This window comes from Arachis ipaensis, chromosome B5 (assembly GCF_059453495.1).
Source record: "Arachis ipaensis isolate K30076 ecotype BB chromosome B5, ASM5945349v1, whole genome shotgun sequence".
Classification (NCBI taxonomy): domain Eukaryota; kingdom Viridiplantae; phylum Streptophyta; class Magnoliopsida; order Fabales; family Fabaceae; genus Arachis; species Arachis ipaensis.
The window spans coordinates 121,287,220-121,309,645 of NC_142440.1; the positions used below are offsets into that span (position 1 = coordinate 121,287,220).

Sequence of the window (22,426 nt, forward strand, 5' to 3'; positions counted from 1 at the left end):
AGACAAATAATTATTAATTCATCAAAGTAAACATAACTCCTAACCTTAATAGTGGAGGTTTAGCTCATGGTGCAGAGAAAAACATAGGAGTAAAAAAACTGTAAATTACGGAATAAGGAATCGGAAAAGAGAAGCTCTCGCAAGGGCGAATCTCTTTCCTATTTATAGTCCTAATTGAAATTGATTTAAAACTTAAATTAAAACCTAACAAATATTTTATATTGATTTATTTGATTTGAAAATAAAATAGAAGGCCTTCCGTGATGTGTTGTACGCGTGTGGTCCCCACTCCGATTTACACTCTCTACGCTAAATGCCGATGATCTGGCATTTAGCACCACCATTCCAGAATAGTTTGCATGCAAATCAATGGTCCCGATGCTAAATGCAAGTGAGGTGGTGTTTAGTGCCACTAGGCCAGAAATCTTGCACGCTTTACGAGGTCCTCGGCGCTAAACGCTGAGTCGTGGTATTTAATGCCACCTGTTTAGAGAAGAATTGGTCTTGTTGAGCCTGCGCAGTCGTGCGCACATGCAATAGATGCATACACATGAAGTTTCTTGGTGTGCTAGTGATGCGTACGAATGCATGATCTATACGCATGAGCCTCCTTTGCTTCTTTATGAATTTTCACCAAATCTTCATCTGAATGCTACCTGAAATCAACAAACAGCCACAAAAACTCAAAGTAGTATCTATTAGGGTATAATTCACTAAAATCCTCTAACAAATCCACAAAATACCCTATAAATTACATAGAAAAGACACTAATGATGTTCACGAATCATTGGTGCAGAATCATCTTTAATAATTGAGCTTGTTTCATGCTCAACTTCTCCTAATTCTTCAACCACTTCTTTCGATTCATTGATCTCAACTTCCTCCACTTGTTACAACTCATGCTTCAACTCCTCTTCTTCCTCTTGAGATTCCAAGCTCTCTTCCACTCTACATGCTTCAATTGAAGTTGGTTCTTCGGATTCACTCGTGGAAGTTCTTGGATTATTGCAAGTGCGTAATGAAGCTAAGCGAGATAGAGCTTTGGCTAAGGTAGCCATGATATTTCCTTGTCTCTTTTGGGTTTCTTCTTGCTCTTGGAGGAACACTTTGAGTGCTTCTTCCATTGAGGGTTATAGAGAAAAAGAGGGTTCATCAATGGGGAGAAGGTCTTCATATATGGAAAGTAGTTCATATTGGTAAGAGTGTTAAGGTGGTGTGTATGAATGTAATTGTTCAAGAGGTTCATGAGAGTATTGGTGTTGGAATGGTGGTGGTTCTAAGTATGGCTCATAAGGTTGCTCATAAGGCACATAAGGTTGGTGGTATGGTGGATATGAGTTATGATTATATAGAGGTGTTTGGTGGTAGAATAGGGCTTGAGAGTATTGTGATTGAGGGCAATGTTGAGGATAGAGTTCATATGCATATGGTGGTAGAGGTTCATTACCGTAGTAAGGCCCACTATATCCATTAGATTAGTATGTACTATAGGGAGGATTATGCTTATAGTAGTACGGAGGAGGTTGTTACCATGAAGGTTGTCCATGTGCATGTGGGTCCTCCCTTAATTGATTTTCATCCTATAATGCGAACCATCATTAAGGTTACCATTTCTTCCAACAATAGTTACAACCAGACTCCAAGTTAAAAGGGTGAGAATTTATAGAAAAGAGAGAAAATAAAAACAAAAGATATCAAGAAACAAATAAAAACACACTTCTAACTACTAACAAAAATTAATAATTGACCAAAAAGCAAACTATTTACGTATTCACAGTAGCCAATAACAAGCACACATTGCAATTCCACGACAATGGCACCAAAAACTTGATGAGGGCCAAATGTCGGTTTAGAATTTCTCAAAAAGAATTGCTTCATCAATAGTATAGTTCCAAACTAACAAATGACCCTAATCAAAGTTTAAATGATTGTACAATTCAAATCAATAAAAAACGAGAGTTTTAAATTCTGGGTTGTTCTTCCACGAAATCGTAGTGAGTTGTGCGTATCATTGGCTATGAGAAAAGAAAATTTTGATGTCAATTGACAAGAATTTAAAAGACAAGAAAGTAAAGAAAAGGGAATTCAAATGGCAAAAAAGGTCTTGGCAAGGGTTGGGAGTAAGGTTTTCTATCCTAGTCATTGACCACAAACATGACAATTTTGAAGAGTTAATTCCACTTAGTCAACCCTAACATCGAGGGTAAGTCAAATAGGCATAATTGATCTTAATCCACAAATCCTAACTAACTCACTAATTAGCTTAGTAAAAAACTAGCATTAGTAGAAACAAAATCAATTAACAACCCTAAATCACCAATCAATATTGGACATCAATGACTCAAGGTCACTTAAATCATCAATCCCAAGCCAAGAGTGTGAAAAACTACTCAATAACTAAAAGAGGTATTTTATCAAACATTTGAAAGGCATAAAAAAATGGTAATTTGCAATAATTAATAAAAAAATATAACTAACCAAAACAAGAAATCAATAACAATAATTCAAATAAGGAACAATTAATATGAAAAACATCAATTGCATTAAAGAAAATTGGAAATTAAACAAGAGAGTTTATAAACTAAAATTGACAAAATAAAGGAACTAAAAAGTAAAACTAGACAAATTAGGATGCTAGAACATGAAAATATAAAGAAAACTAAACTAAAATAATGATCAAAACCTAAAACTAAGAAGAAATTAAACTATGGAACCCTAAATTCTAGAGAGAAGTTGGAGCTTCTCTATCTAGAATTCTATGCTAAAACATGATAAAAACCTAAACTAACACTACTCTAACACTCCTTGCTTGATCCTCCCTTGGTCCATGCTTCAAATGCTTAAAAATGAGTTGGATTGGGCCCAAAATTGGCCTGAAATCGCGATCTACATGTTCACTTAAGTGAATCACGTGCAAGAAGTTGTGCGTACGCATCTGCCATGCGTACGCACAACCTGCACAACTTGCAGATGATGCGTACTTGCAAGGGATGCGTACACGCAACTGGGCAGATTTTCAAAACTCATTTTCTTCATAAATTCTCCACTTTTGCATATTTTTTCTTCATTTCTTCAATCTATTCTTCCCTTAAAAATCTTGAATCACTCAAACAAATATATCAAGACATTAAATGGGAGAAAAGTGAATTAAAATTGGTAATTTTAAGTATAAAAAATATGTTTTTCACAATTAAGCACAATTAGAGAGAGATTCACAAAAACATGCAATTTTAATGAATAAATGCAAGGTAAGTTAATAAAATCCACTCTTTTCAAACAAAAAATAATCGTAAAATATGAATTTATCATCATCCCATGTGGTTTACTGGTACAATCTGTATGGATCTATTTGGCCTTTTTGGATTCCTTGTGGAAGTGAATGTTTATTTGGACCATGCTTTTGGGCCATGGTACGAATAATTCTCCTGCTTGTGACTGAGTTTATGAAAGTCGGACTTCTAGCATAAAAGGTTGTCATGTTGTTGCCATTTTTCTTATTTGTTAAGTTGTATAGATGCAAAACTTCTTACTCTGATAGGTCGGGTAGTAATTTCGGAGAACTCGACATAATTTGATGAGACTGTTGCTTTATCTTTTCATAACTGTTCATGCACCTTTTTAGTTTTCTTGGTAATTGTGCACAGCATTTAAAACATGATAAAATTATCTTTTTTCCCTCGCTCACATATATATTTGGTCTCTTTCTTCTTTTTTTTCTTTTCGTTTCATTTGGCAAAAACTTTCCCTCTTCCTATTTATTAGAAGCTCTTCCTTTTCGTCACCCTATCGTGTTCTCTTCTTTTGCTTTTAGGTTCCCCTTTTTCTTCATTTCTATTAGTGCTTCCATGGTTTTTGAGCATTCTTTGTGTGTTTCTTGCCACTTCAATTTTAAGGTTGGTATTTTGTATCGTCAAATTGTAATCATGTCCCGAGCTAGGTTTTATTTTTTCAAAATTACAGTAGTTTATTAGGCATGTTCAGTTCTCAGCACGGAAATTACCAGAACATTATTCTTTTTTGGCGATGATGAAAATTTATTATGTTAATTAGATAATTAAGCATACAAAGTAGCATTATTAGATCTTAGTGAGCAAGAAAAGAATAGGACAATTAAAGAAATAACTTACCTTTTATTTTAAAAAAAATTAGGTAGAATTCACCTAATTAAAATACAGAAAAGAAAAATAGGCGATTTAAAAATAAAACATTTTTCTTATTATTGCCGCAATACTTGATTTGAACTGATTATTAAAAAGAGGGTCACTCTAGTGTACAGATACAATTTTATTCAGATTTATAGATTTACATAGTTGAAGGACACGTGTAGCAGATGTTTAGAAATCCCGATAAGCTTGTCTGAATTCTTGTAAAGCCTTGTTGAAGAGTGCAAGCCAAGTCGCTTTACATATCCTCCTACTTTTCTAATCGACCGACAAGTAACGTGATTTTTTAGCATGAATTGTTGTTCATATCATGTGGATTACTTTTTTTTTATTCTTTTCATCTAAAATATTATTTTAATATATAAATCCGGTAAAAGAATGATGCGAGATCTGATTCCCACAGTCATGTCCATAAATTATTATTATTATTATTATTATTATTATTATTATTATTATTATTATAAAATACAAAGAGTTAGTTACAATATACAATGAGATGTTGGACTTATTTAAAAATTAAACATAAGAGTTTTATTAAATAGATGGTACATGAAATTTTAATTCAATAAAATCTAAGACATTTAACATTATATAATATAACTATAAAATAAAAGTTACTGTTTTAGTATAATAAAGTGGAGTTCAAACGAAAAATTTTAAAAATGATTCAATAGATGTTTATACTCTATACTAAATATAATATTTAAAAATTAAAAGATTATCTAATTCTTTTATGAAATAATAATTAAAAAATATATTAAAATATTTCTTCTATTTTAATTTAACTATCTCTTTTCTGTTATAAAAATTCTTTAAGACATAGAAAATAAGGAGTTGAATCTATAGTATTCTTTTAAATTTGATCAATTAATTCTTAAATAAAAAAATGAAACTTAGCTTTTCTATCTTCACTCTATAAAATTAATTATGCATGAGACAATTTTATTTTATCTTTTAAAAAAAAATAAAAACAAAATAAAAAAGAGAAGAAGACACAACTATATATCCTTATTCAACTATTTTCTTGTGCCATGTAGCCTACATGTAGTCTCCACCACAACAGTGGTAAAATTTTCAATATCTTTTCAAATATTATAAACACTCATTTTCAAGGATCCAATATAATCTTATCAGAGACAAACCAAACTTCTAACCAATCTTAATTTGGTTAGGTACACTCTCTAGACTTATAATACACTAAGTGCTCACCCAACTTAACAAGAGATACATCATAGATACAAGATTTAAAACAGAAATATAATAAAAAAAAGAAATTAGACATAAACTTTGGCTTTTCTCTTTAAGTATCTCTCTTTGCTCTTTTTTTTCTATAATTTTTCTTAATGTCTCACTTAAATGCCTTTTGTAACACCCTCACTATCAAAAGTCACGCTTCCGGCTACGCTACTCTGATAGCAAGAAGTATTACGACTACTTTACATACTAAATATTAAAATAGGAGCCTATGACTCGACACTGTATCGCTGATTTCTTTGAAAAACCAGAAATAAATACTTTATCTTAAGAAAAATACAAACCGGCATAGATTCATATACAAGAATCCTTACATAATAATTCAATATATTATACATATAAAACATACAATTTCTATCCCTCTTACAAACTTGTAATAATAAAGATGAGGGAAGAAAATAATATAATTAATACAACAGCATATAAACCAAACGCATTATAACTCTTCTTAATGCTTCTTCATCTGGTTCCTGAAAAGGTAAAGCTGTAGGGGGTGAGAACCTAACCACACGGTCTCACCACGGTGTTACAAAGTTGTCATAAAAAGATATTTAATAAGAAAACTATTTTCAAGCTCAGTGATTATCATTACCTTATGAATCTTTTAAAACCAATAGGAAATCGTTAAAAACTTTTTCAAAGAAATAATGTTTAATCTTGTAGAAGTCCGAAACCTTTCTTTTTTTATAAGAAAATCTCAATCAGAAACCAGCCACGCAATCAAACAACACAGTCATTAATTCAGCACCAAAGTTCATTCTCAAATAATGTTTAAGAACTAAATCTTTTTAAACAATTACTTCAAACAAAACTTTCAATTTTATAAAATTTCGTCAACATCTCCTCTAAAACTCAGATTCTGCCACCCTTTTTGGGTCCTAACCAAACCAAACCAAACACCTGTTAATTAGTCAAATCACTTCCAATAACCGTTATCACAACAACAGCACTCAACCCAAGAAAATTACAAAATCCAGAATTCAATCAACCAATCCTATAAATCACAATTTAAACCGACTTCAACCAACAGCATCAATCAATAGTTAAGAATTCTCGGTCTTCTTAAACAGTTTCAAACCAAACCATCCCTCAAACACTTAAAGTCTATTATAAAATTATTCAATATTATAAAATTAAGTAAAATTTTTAATTTAATTATCAAAACTTAATTTAATTACTTTTAATACAATAATTTCTAAAAATAAAGTCTTTAATGAATTAATAAATTAAAATTAACTCATAATACTATTTTTCGAAAATTCTGGGTCTTACACCTTCTTTATTGAAGTGAAATAAATAAAAAAAATAAATCTTACAAACAAAATATTCAATGATAAACTATGATGGAGATGATGTTGAACAATTCTAAAATTATAGAATGAACCAAATTCAACACTCTCATATATCTATCTTAGCAGAATATTTCTTTGATATATCTTAGCAGAATATTTCTTTGATATAAAAATATTTTCCAAAATATTAAGCAAAAACAATAGAAAAACTCTCAATGAAACTCAAATTTTCATAAGAATAACATACAATACTTTTAGATTATCAACCTATTAAAATTATGTTTGTCATTATCAAAATTATTATTATTATTTACGAAACTCAACAAGTTATACATAAATAAGTATTAAGATAATTATTAAATTTTATTAAAAATATAAATAATAAAAACATATTAAAATATTTTTAATAATATTTTTCTTATATTAATTCTTTAATTTTTAAATTTCTCTTTCTATTTAATAATAATAAAAATAATATATAAAAATTAATTAATGACCTTTTAAAATTAAAAAATGACACTTAATTTGCAAAAAAAAAAATAATAATAACTAATATGAATTGAAGAGAATACTAAATACAAGTGGTGAAGTTTTACACTGATTCACTATAAATAATATATGAGTGTATAATTTTAAATTCTATTAACTCATTAATTTGAGATTTATCATAAAGGTGCACTGATCAACCTACTGTTATGACTTCTCTTTTACTATTTTAGATAAAATTATTGACATTTTAGGTTAGGTGAATAACTGATTTAATATCTTATTTAATTTTTTGTGTATATTAATATGTACAATATAAATAAAATAATTTTGGACTTAATACGTTAAATGTTAGTATATTAATACAAACAAATATTAATACATTTAAAAAAAATAAAATAAAGAGTGCAGCACTTTGTGAAATTAACTTCTTGTTAAAAATAAAAACAAAAAACAAAAAATTAAATAAATGATAATACACTTTAAATCTAAAAGTTTAAAACTTAAACCTTACAAAATCATAATAATTATAACCCTAAACTTAAATTCAAATCCTATACTCTCAAATCTTAAACTATATAAGCTAACCCTTACCCCCTTAAATCATAAAATTTCATACTCTTAAAGTTAATTTAGTTTATTTTAGAGATATAAATTAATTAGTTAATTTTATTTTTAAAAATTTTCCCCACACAAAGAAGTAACAAAACATGGGATTGAATTGCAAGGATTGCCGAAAATATCTCATCCTACTAAATGCTTTCAACCATCTTCAATATAAATTAAAAGAGAATTGGACTATAACTAAATATACTATACTTATTGCACTATAATCAGAAAATAAAATGGACAATTTGATACTTTGTTGATATGTTCCACCCAATTGTCATGGATTTTGATCCTCTAAATTTTAAATTTTATTTTAGAGAATAAAATATAATTTTCTATTATTTATTTTATAGGTGGGATCAAGAGAAAATATAAAAGAAAAAATATTTAAAGATAAGAAATCATACTTTATCCTCTAAAATAAAAATTCAAACTTTAGAGAATCCAAATTCAAACTATCATACTTTTAACTAAATGTGTTTTTAATAAAATATTTATTTCATAGTATGACTTTTTTCTAAATTTTTGTGATAATAAATATTTTATTCAATAAATATATTTCATTAGTTAATATTTCAATTATATTACACAATATAAATAAACTGATTATTGATTTATTACAAAATAATTATTTCAATAAACTCAAAATATATACATTAAAAAATTATTAATTATTATGTATTAAATCAGTTGTGAATAGATTTTTTTAATATATCAGAATAAAAATTATTGATCTCAACTTAATATGGTTATTTAAACGGTGAACAATTTTTTTATAATATTAAAATATATAAAATCGTGTATTCCTTATTAAAAGGCTTGGTTATAAGGCTTTACTATCTCACATATGACTCCATCACAAGTATCACTAGCCATTGTTAGGACAAGCTCTGCCAAGCTTAGTCAAGCTGCTCCCTACACAAGGAAAGAAGAGCTAGGTGTCGAATAACCATTCCACAAATGAGAATATCTTTATCTCTTTATGAAATAACATCTGTATGCTATAATCTACCTTAAAAAGAATATTGTACATTAAAGATATACACATCTCAAAGTTAAATAAAAATCTATTCTTCCCATATACCCAATCTGGATTGTTATACTCTGACCAAGAATGAAAATTAATCATTTTTTTTATTAATGTTTCATTGTAAATAAAAATCTCCATAGACTATATTGTGAAATAGTGAATTCATTACGTTACGTTGTTACATTGTATCTTTAGTTTGCTGAAATTTCTAGTGGAACGCCAATGGCAGGCTCTATAAACTTTGCATCTGGTAACTCTCTTGATAAAAGATCCTGCATTGGTAAACATTTCAAGACAAATCATTCACAGAAGATAAAGCCAAATCAAAAGTGTTACATAACCATTGTAATTAGCCAATTACAACTACCTCTAGAGAAACTTTAATGATACATTCTATACATAAGACCAATACCATCCCAAATCATTTGTAATGAACCGAGTCATTATGCCGTTGTTCTTACAGCAATACTTTCATTGTCATTGTACATGAGAAAATCTAAGGGTATTACTATGGTAAAGAGGACAATTGGATGAAAAGTGAAAATTGTTTGTTTTACAATAGAAAAAATATTAAAAAATAAAAACATCATGTGCAATGCAGACTCCCTTTAATAATTTAGTACAATCTTCACTTTTCACCAAAGAAATTCTTAAAATCTAATCTTTCTGTTTCATTTCATTTGCTGAATTTAATTTTGATACACTCTCAATGTCAAGTAATTTTACACATGCATCCAATTACGTAACGTCATATTAGTAAAAATAACTACCTTACATATTAATAGAGTGAAAGGTCATCCAAAAGAACAGATGTGATTGCATGACTTTACACTGTGTATCAAAACTAAACTCATCATTTGCTACCGATTGTATTAAGATACGATGATCCAATGATATATAAAAGGTAATAGCGACATCCAAAATAAAGGTAGTAACCTTTAGTAATAAAAAGTGGTATTTTGAATTGAATTTTAACTCCAAAAGAAACACCAAACTATTGTAAGAGGTTTAAGCCTCTATAATAGGGTCTATCATGTTCACTAGCTTTTTTATTTAAATAAAAAAATTCCCTATTTTAGAATTTAAATAAGAATAAGAAATTTACCAATTTGCGCATTTAGTGTCATTTTTGCTGCTAAAATGATACATTCCATTTTCGGTTTTTCAGTCTACGAAAATGGAGAAGGGAAAATGAATAAAAAAAATTCCCTCCCATTTTCGGTTTTTCATTTTCGATTCTGATGCCTGCAAAAATGAATCGAAAAATTCCCTCCCATTTTTGGTTTTGATGGCTGCGAAAATGAACAAAAAATTCCCTTCAATTTTCTTTTTGGTGGCTGTGAAAATGGGAGGGAATTTTTTGTGCTTCATTTTCGTTGTCTATGCATGCAAAAATGGGGAGGCAAATTCTTTCACATATTCCCTGGGCAGCCACCAAAAACCTTTTCCAAGATAAATTGGTAAATAAAGAATTTTTCTTTTTTGAAAAAAGGGCCATGTCCCTATCCTGATTTTAACACCAACCATAATGATCAACCACAAGGCCACTTCTTTTCCAAGTAGTTTCCTCCTCCGTGGTCTCCAATATGTTATTGCTACTTACGTAAAGGAAGCAAATTCTTTTACATGCAAAACAAAAATGATACATTGAGCAAATTGTCAACAGAAACTGAAAGAAACCTAACCTTAAATGATTCTATTGTTCCTTCAGACTGAACTAAGCTTGCTAGTACTCCTTTGCTATCTAGGTCTCCATTTTTCATTGGCACAATGAACCTATTAAACAAACGGAAAAGAATCGAAGTTGTGTAAATCGAAATAGGAAAATCCAATTGAACTTTCCAAGAACAAAAATTGATCAGAACTCAAATATATCATTCCAAAAGAAACCAAACTACGCAGCTAAAGGAATTCTTGGATGATATTGTTAATTAATGAGTAACTACAAAAGTACAAATTGACTTAATCACTTGGATGATTACTTACTTGTACAAATTGACATTCAATTCAATTTATTTATTTAGTAAATTCTGGTTCTATTCCTACTAACCAAAGTTACAATTTTGGTGATGTATTCTCTTGACCTCTCCGTGGTTATCTCTTTAAATACGAAAATTTTACCTGGCTTGCAGCAGCTTAGCAAGTTTCACAGCATCTTCTTGTCCTGAAACCAGGGTGAAATTCGGCAAAAGCTGCTTTATCACCGGCGTGATCACGATATCTACCTTTTCCTTCTCAACCAGATTTTGATTGTACACACAGTGAGGTTCATAGTAAAGAGACAATTGCCCCTGTGGAGATCTAACAATATACCTACATAACACATGGAGCAGAAAATGTTAAATTCTGTTAAAATTTGAACGAAAAGAAAGGGGAAAATAAGCTTAATGGTAACTAGTGGATCAATAGGCTCTAACAGGCCTATTAATCCACATTTTTTATTTGCTTTAATGAAATACAAAACTACTACATGCACACCAACAATCAGCCACTATGTATTCATATATAAATACATGTATTGTTTAACTCATTTTCAATGTATATTTTGGATTTCAACATATATTTTATAGGGATGGCTGATTTGGTATCTGATTTTTTGTGTATAGCTAGCATGGTTGAATTAAAAAGTATAAATGAAAAAATAAATTATTAAAATTTAGTGTTAAAACTATTGGTAGTTATTCTATACTATCTTCTTTGGTAGTAGAGAAGTAGAAAATTAGAGTAGTTATCTCTCAATGCCAGTGAAGGGGCACAATGGGACAAAAGCAATTGTAAATTGTAAGGTAGTTATTCTATCCGAATTCCGTTATTAGTAGGGACAACACCACATTTTTCTTGTATATACAACCAAATACATAAAAGCAAAAGCAACAACATAAAAACGTAAAAGAAGAAAAAATGCTCGAAAAATTTACAGTATTTACCCGTTCTCAGGGCGTTGCCAAGGAGGTCCAAGAACTGGTCCTGCTGTAGCCTTAATGCAGATGTTGGAACCATTCTTTGATTCAATAACAGAGCTCTCTCCAGGTTCAACATATGTAACCTGAAAATAGTTAAATTACATGGAAAGTTTAGTGGCAATGACTTGTCAACACTCAACTAAACATATGACATAAGGCTTTGTATATACTAATGGGTACAATTACGTTCTTAATATAGAAAGGATACAACGATAAGCATAATCGAACGCATTACAATAAACTACATGTATTTAACAGTTTAAAAGAATATATAACTGAATGCACCAAGACACTATTTTCTGTGTCATAATGCTAAAACTAGATTAGGGTACAAGTGTATATTCATGTATAGAAGTTTGGGACGACAAATTCAGCAAGTATTTTAAGCATTGCGATTATCTTTTCCTGTCGAGAACAATGCTAGAGAGCAGAAAAAGATTGAGACAATTTTCGTGGTTTGTTGTTCTGCGACGCCGAGCTATATGTTCCCAATACACACAATGTAGAGAAGAATCACTGATAAAACCTATACTTTACATGGGTTGCCACATAAAATCGGAAATTGGTATTTCCCGGCCATCCAATATGGGACTCATGCTTTAGGCATCAGTATGATAAAATTTGTATCTTTACTTCCCTCTTTCTTGTCACCGTTTGCACATTTTATGATATGGATCAAGATCCTCTAAAGTGAGGAAGTTAGTAAAGTGGTAAAGTGAGGAACACATTTCATGGAAGTTACAAAATCAATGATGATTAACCATTCACCTTAACATTTTACCAACTTCCTCACTTTAGAGGATCCAAATTCTTATGATATAATGTTATCATGTTACATGCTCCTTTTTTCCTATGAATGATCCCAGAGCAGCACACTTTGTGGTGTGTTTCATATAAAAAAGAGACATAAAAAGGGAAAATCCTCATTCCATACTGACTATTTAGAGAAAGGATGCATGCATTGTCATCATCTGCTATTTACAGTCTTTAATCATCACACTAAAACATTTTTGGACAAGTTTAAGAAATGTCCTCTGTCAAAGAACTTCCCTCCCTCCTTATACATGCAAGTATTTTACTCAGGAAACACGTATATACATACGAACCCCACGAAAAAATAATGTTAGGACTCACTACACCCATTGTAGCTGCTCTACCTCAAAGCCACTACGACTTCCTAATCCTACCTTCAATTATTTTTAACTGAATAGCATAGCATTTACTCTTCATTTTAATTTTGATTTTTGAAAATCATGCTTCTTATTGAGTAGTACAATCTTGTTCTACAAAGAACTATGAGAAAAATGGGAAAAAAATATATTTTTCTACTATAAGCCAAAGATCCTGAACAGTCTCAGGATGCCAAAAGGTCAAAGAAGCACTTTTTTGCTAGTCATGTGAGTACCCAGAATAATATTCATTTGTTGTTTCAATAGATGTTGCTACTCATTTTCAGGAACTTATAAATTCACAGGAGATGACCACCATTCCAAGTATACCAATATAGACAGGTACTTGTGAAGTCCCAAAGCTAAACAGAAAAGGGGCGGAAATTGGGACAAAATTGACAAAATTTGTGAAAATTTGACTATCAAAATTATAATATGGAAGTGTACAAAAGGTCTTTTAAAAGATATGCATTCCTCTGCTGAAGAAGGTATTCACAACATGAAGGAAATAAAAGAGGGAAATTGTTTAAATTTTAGAAAATAAGGAAGATAGAAACAGAAAGATATTTATTTAAAGGTGTAAGGTTCTAAATTCCAGTGCTTCCTCCTCATTCCGAAGACGGAATGCTAAGCAACATTGATATAAAGATGTTTTACATTGCAGTACCTCAGAGCACAACAAATGGCTATAACAGTAAAGGTTCTCTTTCAAACCAATTTAAACCACCTCAGTATAATCATATAATTTACCAAGTGATATCATATCAATAAAAAGCTTCAAACCTGGTTTTATTTCCAACCAACCCATCTATATAGATTAGATATGCCAAGATGAAGCAACGGAAAGGTTTAAATTCAAACATACATGGTACAGTTTTAACTGAATGGAATACTTACTTACATTGTTGAACAGAGGATCAAGCAAAGTTTTGGCGTTAGGAGTTGCTATAACTCTAACATTTGGGAATTTCTGAGAGAAAGGGTTCAAGGTCTTCAAATGGCAATGATCATCAAGGCTTTGTGTAATGAGTAGGCAATCGATTTCAGGAAGATCACTGAGCTGCACTACAAAATTACATACACCAGTGAGAAGGAAGAAAAAGAAAGCACCATAACAAATGGGGAAGCAGTAAGTATTAAGTAACTATCATCCATCAAAAGATACCTGGAACTTCTTTAACACTTTCTTAGCAGCATCATATAGCCAAGGAATTCCAAAATCCAAGTTACCAACCAAAATTGGATCAACCAATATGTTAGCCCCACCAACATTCCACAGCCAACTATTTCCCTGAGAGCCAAACATCACCCATGTCAAAAGAGAGAGAGAGAGGGGAGGGGGGTATGTAAGTGTAGATATAATGCGCGAAATACCATGCTGAGTGCAAACTCACACCCAGGAATAGATCTTCTCAATTTTTTCTCCTACATGGTGTTGTCAAGTGTGATCTCTTACCATACAAGATTCTTCTCTCACATATTTTCTCTTAGTCTCACGTAAAGTGTATCGTAAGAGATCATATTTGATAACACCACTTGAGAGCCATGCCCTTCACACCCCCCATCTACCATTGGATGGGATGTGAGTTGAAATGCACTTCTGCACTTAGAGCACGTCTAATTCATGCTCTAAAAAAATATTCAAAGCCACTTGTTTAAATTTATAAAGTTTAATACAAGTTACAGCAAAAGAGTAAAGACTAAATAAATCAAAGTGAAAGTGATTGTAGATACTCTTGGAGCACATAATAAGAATGCTATGTTGTATGCAATAGGATCATGAAAGTAAACATCACTGATTTTTTAGTTAACAATGTTAACTTTTTCAGCTAGAATTATTAGTAGTGTTTCCAAAAAAATATTATAATATTCCCGGGCATATAAAAATTAACTAACATAGGAATGTTGATTCTCATATTTTGTAACATTCCAGCAATTTTTAATATTAATCTGTATGCCAAACATCATCAAATAGGATTTTTGGGAAAGCTATGCTAAAAAAATAGCATTCAAACGAAAGTGAAAAAATAATAAATAAATAAAACTTAAGGCAATTGAAGGGAAAGAACCATAAAACCAACCTCCAAATATGTCAGTTTGAAGACCTCAGTCGCAGAAAAACTCGCCCCAACGGCGCTCCCCTCTGAAACAACAGCAGAAACAGTCCCACTCCACCTGCTAAAAAAACCAAATTTATAATTCCTAATCTGAACTAAACAGAAACATTGAAATCATGGAAAAATGCTGTTTACAACTTTCTAATGCAAAACTATAATTAGAGAGACCCACAAAGCTATAATTACCTGAAAGAAGTTGAGGTCTTGAATGACCTAGAGGTAGAGGATCCAATATTTGGTACAAAACGATTGGATGAGAAAACGGGGTACAAGAAGGGTGGTCTTGTTCTTGAGGATTGTTGATAAAACGGTTTATTAAGAGTGAGTGAATTGCAGTGAAGCGTGGCCATGGTGGTTGATGATGGTCTTGAGAGCTTTTGAGAGTTCGTTGCCACTGTGAACCGCTTCTTATGTACATTCGTGTTTCGTCACGTGATGACATATGAACGTGAATGTGCCACATGTCGAACTATGACTCAAACATCACGGTGGTGGTGAATTCTGCTTTTTCTCCGAGGCTTTTCTATTAAATATAAATATAAATTATAAAAGAAATAATTAAATAAAGAAAGAAAAAAGTGGGAAAAGAAAACTTATCCTATCTATCGATGAAATTATTGTGAAGCGTGTGGAGTGAGTGATAGACATGGCAGTTTCAGCTTCTCTAATTCCGGTATCATCCACCACCACGACTTCGCTCGCATTCGGCACCAGAAAGCCACCCGCATTTCCGTCTCTTGCTTGTCCATTCAAGGTGGCCACCTGTTCTCTTCATTACCGCTCTCTCTGTTTCCTTTCACTCCATGCTCATGTATTTCATGGCTTCAACTTGCAGGGATCCCTCAAGAAGTTGAACTCGACACCATGCGGCTACACGGCAACGCTCAGGGTGCAGCTCAGAAGACCCCTCTCGGTGGTAGTGAACAAGGCGGCTTCTGCCCCTGCCCCTGCGGCGGGGGCTTCGAGCGTGCGGTTCAGGCTTGACAACCTGGGCCCGCAACCGGGTTCGAGGAAGAAGGCGAAGAGAAAGGGAAGAGGCATATCGGCAGGGCAAGGCGCAAGCTGTGGTTTTGGGATGAGGGGTCAGAAGTCACGGTCTGGCCCCGGCGTCAGGAAGGGTTTCGAGGGTGGTCAGATGCCCCTTTACCGTCGAATCCCCAAACTTCGAGGAATTGCTGGCGGTATGCTATTATGTTTAAAATATAAAAGCTTTATGTTTTATTTCTACAGAATAGGGGCTTCTAGATTGGATTTCATTAGATTATGACCTGAACCTCAGAGAGATGTTCAAGGCAATTTTGTCATTTCTGCAATGCAATTATTGCAACTTAGATGAGGGCTACAAGAAACAGTAAATTATGATTGCCATGTATAGCTTAATCGGTTTTTTTCATTGCATCTATTGCATGGTGAGCTTTGATCCAACATGGTAACTAAACAATAGAGAACATTATTAATGTATCACTACTAGATAGAGTGTAATGCTAGATTGTTCACTTCTGTTGGTAGACCAATAATCTGGTGGTTGGTCTTCGCCTAACAAGGAAGGTTATTTCGGGTGATGTGCTGCATGGAGTTTTTTCTTTCTAGCTGAAAATAAAATCCCAGTTAAGAGAACTGCTATATACTGGTTTCATATGCACTGTTTATGTCTAGCTGTGTGGTTCTACCTTCATGGCTCATAACCTTTTGTGGAGTTGGCCATACTGCGCCTGGTTCCTACAACCGGATCATGATTTAATCAGCGCTATCATGATGTTATAGTATCTAATAAGGAAAGCAAGTATTCTTGCAACAGATAATTTGCATGTGCATGTATCTCTTCCGGAACCATTTTTTGATGCCCCTTTTCTCCCTTCTCTTCTCTTTTGATAAGGTATGCGTGCTGGGCTACCAAAATATGTCCATGTAAATCTGAGGGACATAGAGGATGCTAGATTTAAGGATGGTGAAGAGGTGTCTCTTGAAACTCTAAAGGAGAAGGGTGTGATTAATCCATCAGGAAGAGAAAGGAAACTTCCTTTGAAGGTACAGATCATGTATTGATTCAATTGCATATAAATCATGTGGCATATTTTTCTCTTACTTTCCCTTCTTGATGATTATTTTTGTAATGAGTTAGGGTATTAGGATATATGATCTTGAACAGCAAATGAGGATGCCACATTTTCTTAGCACAATCTACCATAAAAGAACTATACCATTTTCATGCTTAGAGTAAATTTCCTTGAAATTTCCAGATGTTCTTGGATCAGACTCATGTTTAATGGATTTGTCTATAAAGTCAAATTTTAAATGACATTTTAGTGGACATGTCAATGACCTGAAACTCTAAATATGAAATATCCTTCCCCTATCCAAATCGATCTTTGATAGGAGACCAAACACTTGAAAAAGATTGATATTGAAATAATGAGATCTAATGACATTTCTGTCACTGCACAGTGAATTATTAAAGGATCATTTTCTACAGAAGGCAACAAAATTTGGGTGAACCAACTGTATTTTCACATTGACATTGCTTTCAATAATATTTTGAAGAAGCCATTTGAAATAACTCTAGTAATTAACTTCTATTCTTCTGAAAGCATATTGGCTAGTGTTTAGGGACTGAAACTATAGCACATGGAGCACCATGCATTTGTTGATTAAATTCTAGCGTATTCATATCTGTAATATGCAAATGCTTTTCTGGTTTTCCAAGAAGCACACCTTTGCAACAAGTGTATTTAAGAAAGCCTTTGCTTCGAGTTAATGATGCAGTGAATTTAACTTCTTCTGGTCCAGAATCTTGTTTTGACTTTTGATAGATCAACAACCTGTACAAAGTATCTGAGATAGAGATTACGAAAGAAGAAAGAAAATAATGTGTTGCAAACTTGTGCTTTTGTTTCAGATTTTAGGTGAAGGAGAGCTTAGTAAGAAGTTGACATTTAAAGCCCGTGCTTTTTCAACATCCGCAAAGGAGAAACTAGAGAGTGCTGGTTGTTCCCTCACTGTGCTTCCTGGCCGTAAGAAATGGGTTAAGCCATCTGTTGCTAAAAACCTTGCGCGTGCTGAAGAATACTTCGCCAAGAAGCGAGCTGCTGCAGCTGCATCTGAACCAGCTTCCACATGAAGTTGAAACATTCATGTGCATCACATGTAGAAATCTTGTACGGTGAAAAGTAGTTTCATAGGAACCACCACATGTTTCACGTTCTTTAGTATCTATGTGCTGCTTCATTTAGTTATTTTTCTACATAAAGGCAGTAATTCTTTGTTCATTTTGCATTGTAATGTATTATTATGCAAATTCAGTAATTCAATGTTGTATACCTCATTAAATTTTGTCCAGCCATCACCGATTTAGTTTTGAAAAGTATAAAGCATTTTTAAAAAAGAAAATGTAAGTTTTTTTTTTTAAATCATTGATTCAGGGTTAACGATTGGGGGTTGTAGCCTGTTTAGTTTCATAATAATATAAATGAAACCATTGCATCTGTGACAACTAGCCGTAATGGATTAAGATAACAAGATATTTTGCTGTTTCTACTTTCTTGTTGAAGGTGGATGTTGATTACTGAAAGTTCCTCTTACTATTGCCACTAAAATATTAAAACTTTACTTATGTTCACTCTTTTAGAAATGACAATCTATCATTTTTTTTAAATTTCAAATTATTTTTACCAACAATTATTATTATTGTACGTAATATAAATACACTAAAATTAATTAATACAAAATGAAATATTTCATTAAATTCAAAATATTTATACACAAATTTCTCTTGAAAAGTAATAAAGCATAATACAAATTTAAACAACACAAATATTACAAAAAAAAAAGAATTTAAAAGTAAATCTACATTATATATTTAGAAAACAAAATGGACTTTGTCCCAACATGTTTAGACCAAAATGCCAAAGTGTGTACTCCATTTGCCTGACCAAGTCTTTTATTGGTGTGGTGCCAAAGACAAGATCCTGGTTCAACAGAATAGCTGCCTCTGCTACAATAATAACCATATATCATTAACACAAGTAAGTAAAATCATCAAAGGATCACTAGTCAGAACATTAAGACATGCTAAACCAAGTATCTGATAACAAAACAAACTTAGTGAGATTTTAGAACATTAAGACATGCTGAAACACTAGTCAGTGATATCAGTTAAACCTATCAACAGTTCAGTGCAGTTAGAAATCACACCAGAACTATCTCCCAAGAAAAATGACCAGCATTTTGAGCAGCTATTCCTCTCTCAAAGCTTTGAATGGCATACAAGTCCTAACAGATATACATAGAAAAAAAGAATAGCAAGATGAATACTTGATTCAACTAAGGTTTTCAATGAGTTGAAATAATATATTCCAAGGGATAGAGTAATGTTATTTGGCAAGGTAAAAAAGTGCTTACATGAGCTCAAGGACAAGTGCAGATGCTCCGCCTCCGCCATTGCAGATGCCAGCAACGCCATATCTCCCATTCTTCTGTCTCAATACCTAAAACAGCCGAACCCAAGTTGGTTCATATACATGCGAAAGTATGTAAGGGTGAAGGAATAAGATGCTTAGAGTAACCAAGATAGCAATTTACCCCTATTAATGTAACTAGGATTCGAGCCCCGCTGCAACCCAGTGGATGGCCTAATGATACAGCTCCACCATGTACATTAAGTTTGTCCTGCATTTAATAAGAAATGCATAAATTATATACAATATTTAGTCATGTAATGGGGCAGAATGAAGGAATCAAATTGGAGAAGCAGCCATGCTAGCCAAAAGAAAATGTCAGATTAATGTGCAAAGAACTAGTTTAGTCACATGAACACTCACAGGACTAAGACGAAGAAGCTTCTGATTTGCAAGAGACAACCTGTATAGAAGAAATTAGAAGAACAAAAGATAAAGGAAATAAGAATGAATGAGTAAAGGGTGCTGTATTCCTTATAGAAAAAGCTTCATTTATTTCATAATAATCAATTTGAGAAGCCTCTAGACCAGCATTTGATATAGCTTTTGGTATTGCAAGGGCAGGAGCAGTTGTAAATAATTCAGGTTCCTGTAAGAATCATTTTGATTCAGCTCTACATGATCATATTTATCAAGATCAAAACAGTTTAGAATAATCAGTCACAAGACCTGAGCCGCATCCGCGAATCCTCTTATCTTTGCTATTACATGCAATCCGAGCTCACGTGCTTTCTCTTCACTCACTAGCACTATCGCAGCAGCTCCATCATTAGTCAAATCCATAAACCAGTTCATTATCAATAAAAGGGCATGCACTTGACAACCTTGTGATTGCTTTATCACAGTTTTCTAGAATGGTATGATTAAAACTAATCGAATTTCTTGCAATGATGCATGGAACCATTCCCATGAATTCACATAAGAATAAAGAATGCACTCTAGATTTTAGAGACAGACCTTATGCTAGAAGCATTGCCAGCAGTCACAGTACCACCATTCGGCTTGAAGTTTGCTCTAAGCTTCTTTAACTTTGCAGCATCAAACTAGCCACAAGAACAATAATATAGATATCAATCAAAATGCACAAGTCTCCACCATAATCCAATGCCAAGCAAGTCAGAAAGACCATAAATCAAGTAAACTGCGAATCATAAAAAGTCAGAAGAACTTCTGAACTAAATAACAGAAGTAATCACACCAACATTAACCATTGTATGATACCATATTAACAGAGCTTAATTTTAGGGTGTTCAGAAGAACCTTAACCTTGGCGGTACCAAAAGGCTAGATGCTGAGATAACACTGAAAACACAAATAACAAGAACGTTAAATCAATAATTGCACCATTAACATCCTTTAAACACAAGAATAATAATCCCTTATAAGTTACTAGTACTATATTAATTCAAATAAATAATAAATGGTAGGGGGTTCCACATAGTACATAAGAAATGATAAAGAGTGCTCTAACACTAATGATCATTGTCATTATGCGAATAATAAAGGTGCATGAGCTAATAAAGATATAAGTAGTAATATAATATATCCATGAAAAAAAGATATAATAATAATATAATCGGCAGTAACTGAAAGTACACTTGTGGATAATTAAAGAATTCTCTACTAGGCCTTTAGGTTAGAGTATTTAATTTATTATTTTAATATGATGTATTGTAATTGTTTGACAAGTATCCTAATGCATTATGAGAAAATTATAATAGTAATTGAAAACTTAATTTTAGGGTATTGCACTAGTGCCTTTGTTGCTTATTTGTCTTCTTCTTCCAATCAACTCTCTAGACAAGTTTTCATCATCTTGTCGTATATAGGTGGCTACTTAACGCTCAGTAACCCGAATCAACTAAATTTGAGAAAATTGAATGAGAATTCTAAATTTTCTACTATTATAAAAACCACATGAAAGTTATATTAATGCTAAATTGTTCTGTCAAAAGACTATGGATGAAATACCACTTTTGTTTTAGCCAGGGATGCAACCTACAGCAATCGACCTCATCCTCTCTTACAGAATCCACAACAATCAACTTTTCTCTATTTGATAAAAAAGATATAGTTGTTCTACGTGATTCACATCACATTTTATATCAACATTTCATATTGATAAACCCAGTAACCGAAATGAAGACCAGAATTCAATAAAAGGGAATATAAATCTAGAATATTTGTGGGAGCAGGACATAAAAAGTTAAGCATAGGAAATAGAGTTACCTGAACCATTTCAGGGGGGCCCTCATCCTTTGCAAGCACCCACTTTGTAAGATATATAGACACAAGGAAGCTGAGAATACAAATAGAGATGACAAAGACAATGATGGGAGATGTACTGGCTCCCATGTAAAAGATAGCCCCAAATCCGAGGAGCAAAAGAATGAATAGAACACGGACATTTATTCCCAGGAGAATACGAAATATCTGCAGAAAGATGGGAGTGAGAAAATGGTTGAAATTAGATGATGAAGGAAGCAGTGGTAGTGGAGTTAATTTACCACTGGGGTGTAAGGTTTGGTGCGCATGTTGGGGAAAGTTCTTGGCCTGTCGTGGTAAGGCCCCAAAGAACCAGCCTCCTTGTCGTCATCGATCATCATGCCGTGGCTGGAATTGACCCTGCGCAGCGCGCGATAAGGATTGTACTCACCACCAGATTGGGGCAAGTCACCCCCTGACCCCAGTCGCTGAATTTTGAATTCCCTTTTTTAATCCCACACTCACTCTCCACAAACTCTTACTCAGAATGCAATGCAATGCACTTGCTTCTTGGATTCCTCCCTTGTTCGCTTCACTATTTCATAAAATAAAATAAAAAAGTAAATAATAAACGCTAAATGGATATATCGTGAACCATTTGATTGCCATTCTAATTACAAGAAA

The 22,426-nt window shown here is 32.6% G+C and overlaps 3 protein-coding genes across 4 annotated transcripts; 1 reads left to right on the forward strand and 2 right to left on the reverse strand.

The window, feature by feature from the left end:
* Nucleotides 1-8,919: 8,919 nt before the first annotated feature.
* LOC107643815 (Metallo-hydrolase/oxidoreductase superfamily protein) lies at nt 8,920-15,608 on the reverse strand. Of its 2 annotated transcripts, none has more exons than XM_016347568.3 (8): nt 15,270-15,608; nt 15,048-15,144; nt 14,132-14,257; nt 13,868-14,026; nt 11,762-11,880; nt 10,956-11,147; nt 10,520-10,610; nt 8,920-9,106 (listed from the first exon to the last, which is right to left on the reverse strand). In XM_016347568.3, exons 1-8 carry the CDS (start codon nt 15,431-15,433, stop codon nt 9,026-9,028), a joined length of 1,029 nt encoding a protein of 342 aa, XP_016203054.1. In that variant the 5' UTR covers nt 15,434-15,608; the 3' UTR covers nt 8,920-9,025. The 2 variants fall into 2 exon arrangements, with proteins under 2 accessions (XP_016203054.1, XP_016203055.1); XM_016347569.3 differs by having other exon boundaries at nt 15,048-15,141; nt 15,270-15,562.
* An 11-nt stretch (nt 15,609-15,619) lies between these two features.
* Nucleotides 15,620-18,410, forward strand: LOC107643816 (large ribosomal subunit protein uL15c). Its single transcript, XM_088489158.1, has 4 exons — nt 15,620-15,837; nt 15,919-16,264; nt 16,960-17,111; nt 17,980-18,410. Exons 1-4 carry the CDS (start codon nt 15,730-15,732, stop codon nt 18,199-18,201), a joined length of 828 nt encoding a protein of 275 aa, XP_088345284.1. The 5' UTR covers nt 15,620-15,729; the 3' UTR covers nt 18,202-18,410.
* A 387-nt stretch (nt 18,411-18,797) lies between these two features.
* Nucleotides 18,798-22,140, reverse strand: LOC107643818 (acetyl-CoA acetyltransferase 1). Its single transcript, XM_088487195.1, has 9 exons — nt 22,045-22,140; nt 21,767-21,970; nt 20,804-20,821; nt 20,495-20,580; nt 19,901-19,940; nt 19,662-19,748; nt 19,482-19,567; nt 19,275-19,352; nt 18,798-19,074 (listed from the first exon to the last, which is right to left on the reverse strand). Exons 1-8 carry the CDS (start codon nt 22,138-22,140, stop codon nt 19,316-19,318), a joined length of 654 nt encoding a protein of 217 aa, XP_088343321.1. The 3' UTR covers nt 18,798-19,074; nt 19,275-19,315.
* Nucleotides 22,141-22,426: the final 286 nt, after the last annotated feature.

Bases quoted from the DNA above. Each gene is read 5' to 3' on its own strand.
- LOC107643816 (XM_088489158.1), top strand. From the start codon at position 15,730: ATGGCAGTTTCAGCTTCTCTAATTCCGGTATCATCCACCACCACGACT. The intron at 15,838-15,918 runs GTGGCCACCTGT...TTCAACTTGCAG, and splicing joins CTCTTGCTTGTCCATTCAAG to GGATCCCTCAAGAAGTTGAA. The intron at 16,265-16,959 runs GTATGCTATTAT...TCTTTTGATAAG, and splicing joins ACTTCGAGGAATTGCTGGCG to GTATGCGTGCTGGGCTACCA.
- LOC107643818 (XM_088487195.1), bottom strand. From the start codon at position 22,140: ATGATCGATGACGACAAGGAGGCTGGTTCTTTGGGGCCTTACCACGAC. The intron at 19,941-20,494 runs GTCTGTCTCTAA...TCTTCTATACAG, and splicing joins GGCAATGCTTCTAGCATAAG to GTTGTCTCTTGCAAATCAGA. The intron at 19,568-19,661 runs GTAAATTGCTAT...CGGCTGTTTTAG, and splicing joins TCCTAGTTACATTAATAGGG to GTATTGAGACAGAAGAATGG.
- LOC107643815 (XM_016347568.3), bottom strand. From the start codon at position 15,433: ATGGCCACGCTTCACTGCAATTCACTCACTCTTAATAAACCGTTTTAT. The intron at 11,148-11,761 runs GTAAATACTGTA...TGTGTTATGTAG, and splicing joins TGGCAACGCCCTGAGAACGG to GTATATTGTTAGATCTCCAC. The intron at 10,611-10,955 runs GTAAAATTTTCG...TTTGTTTAATAG, and splicing joins GCTAAGCTGCTGCAAGCCAG to GTTCATTGTGCCAATGAAAA.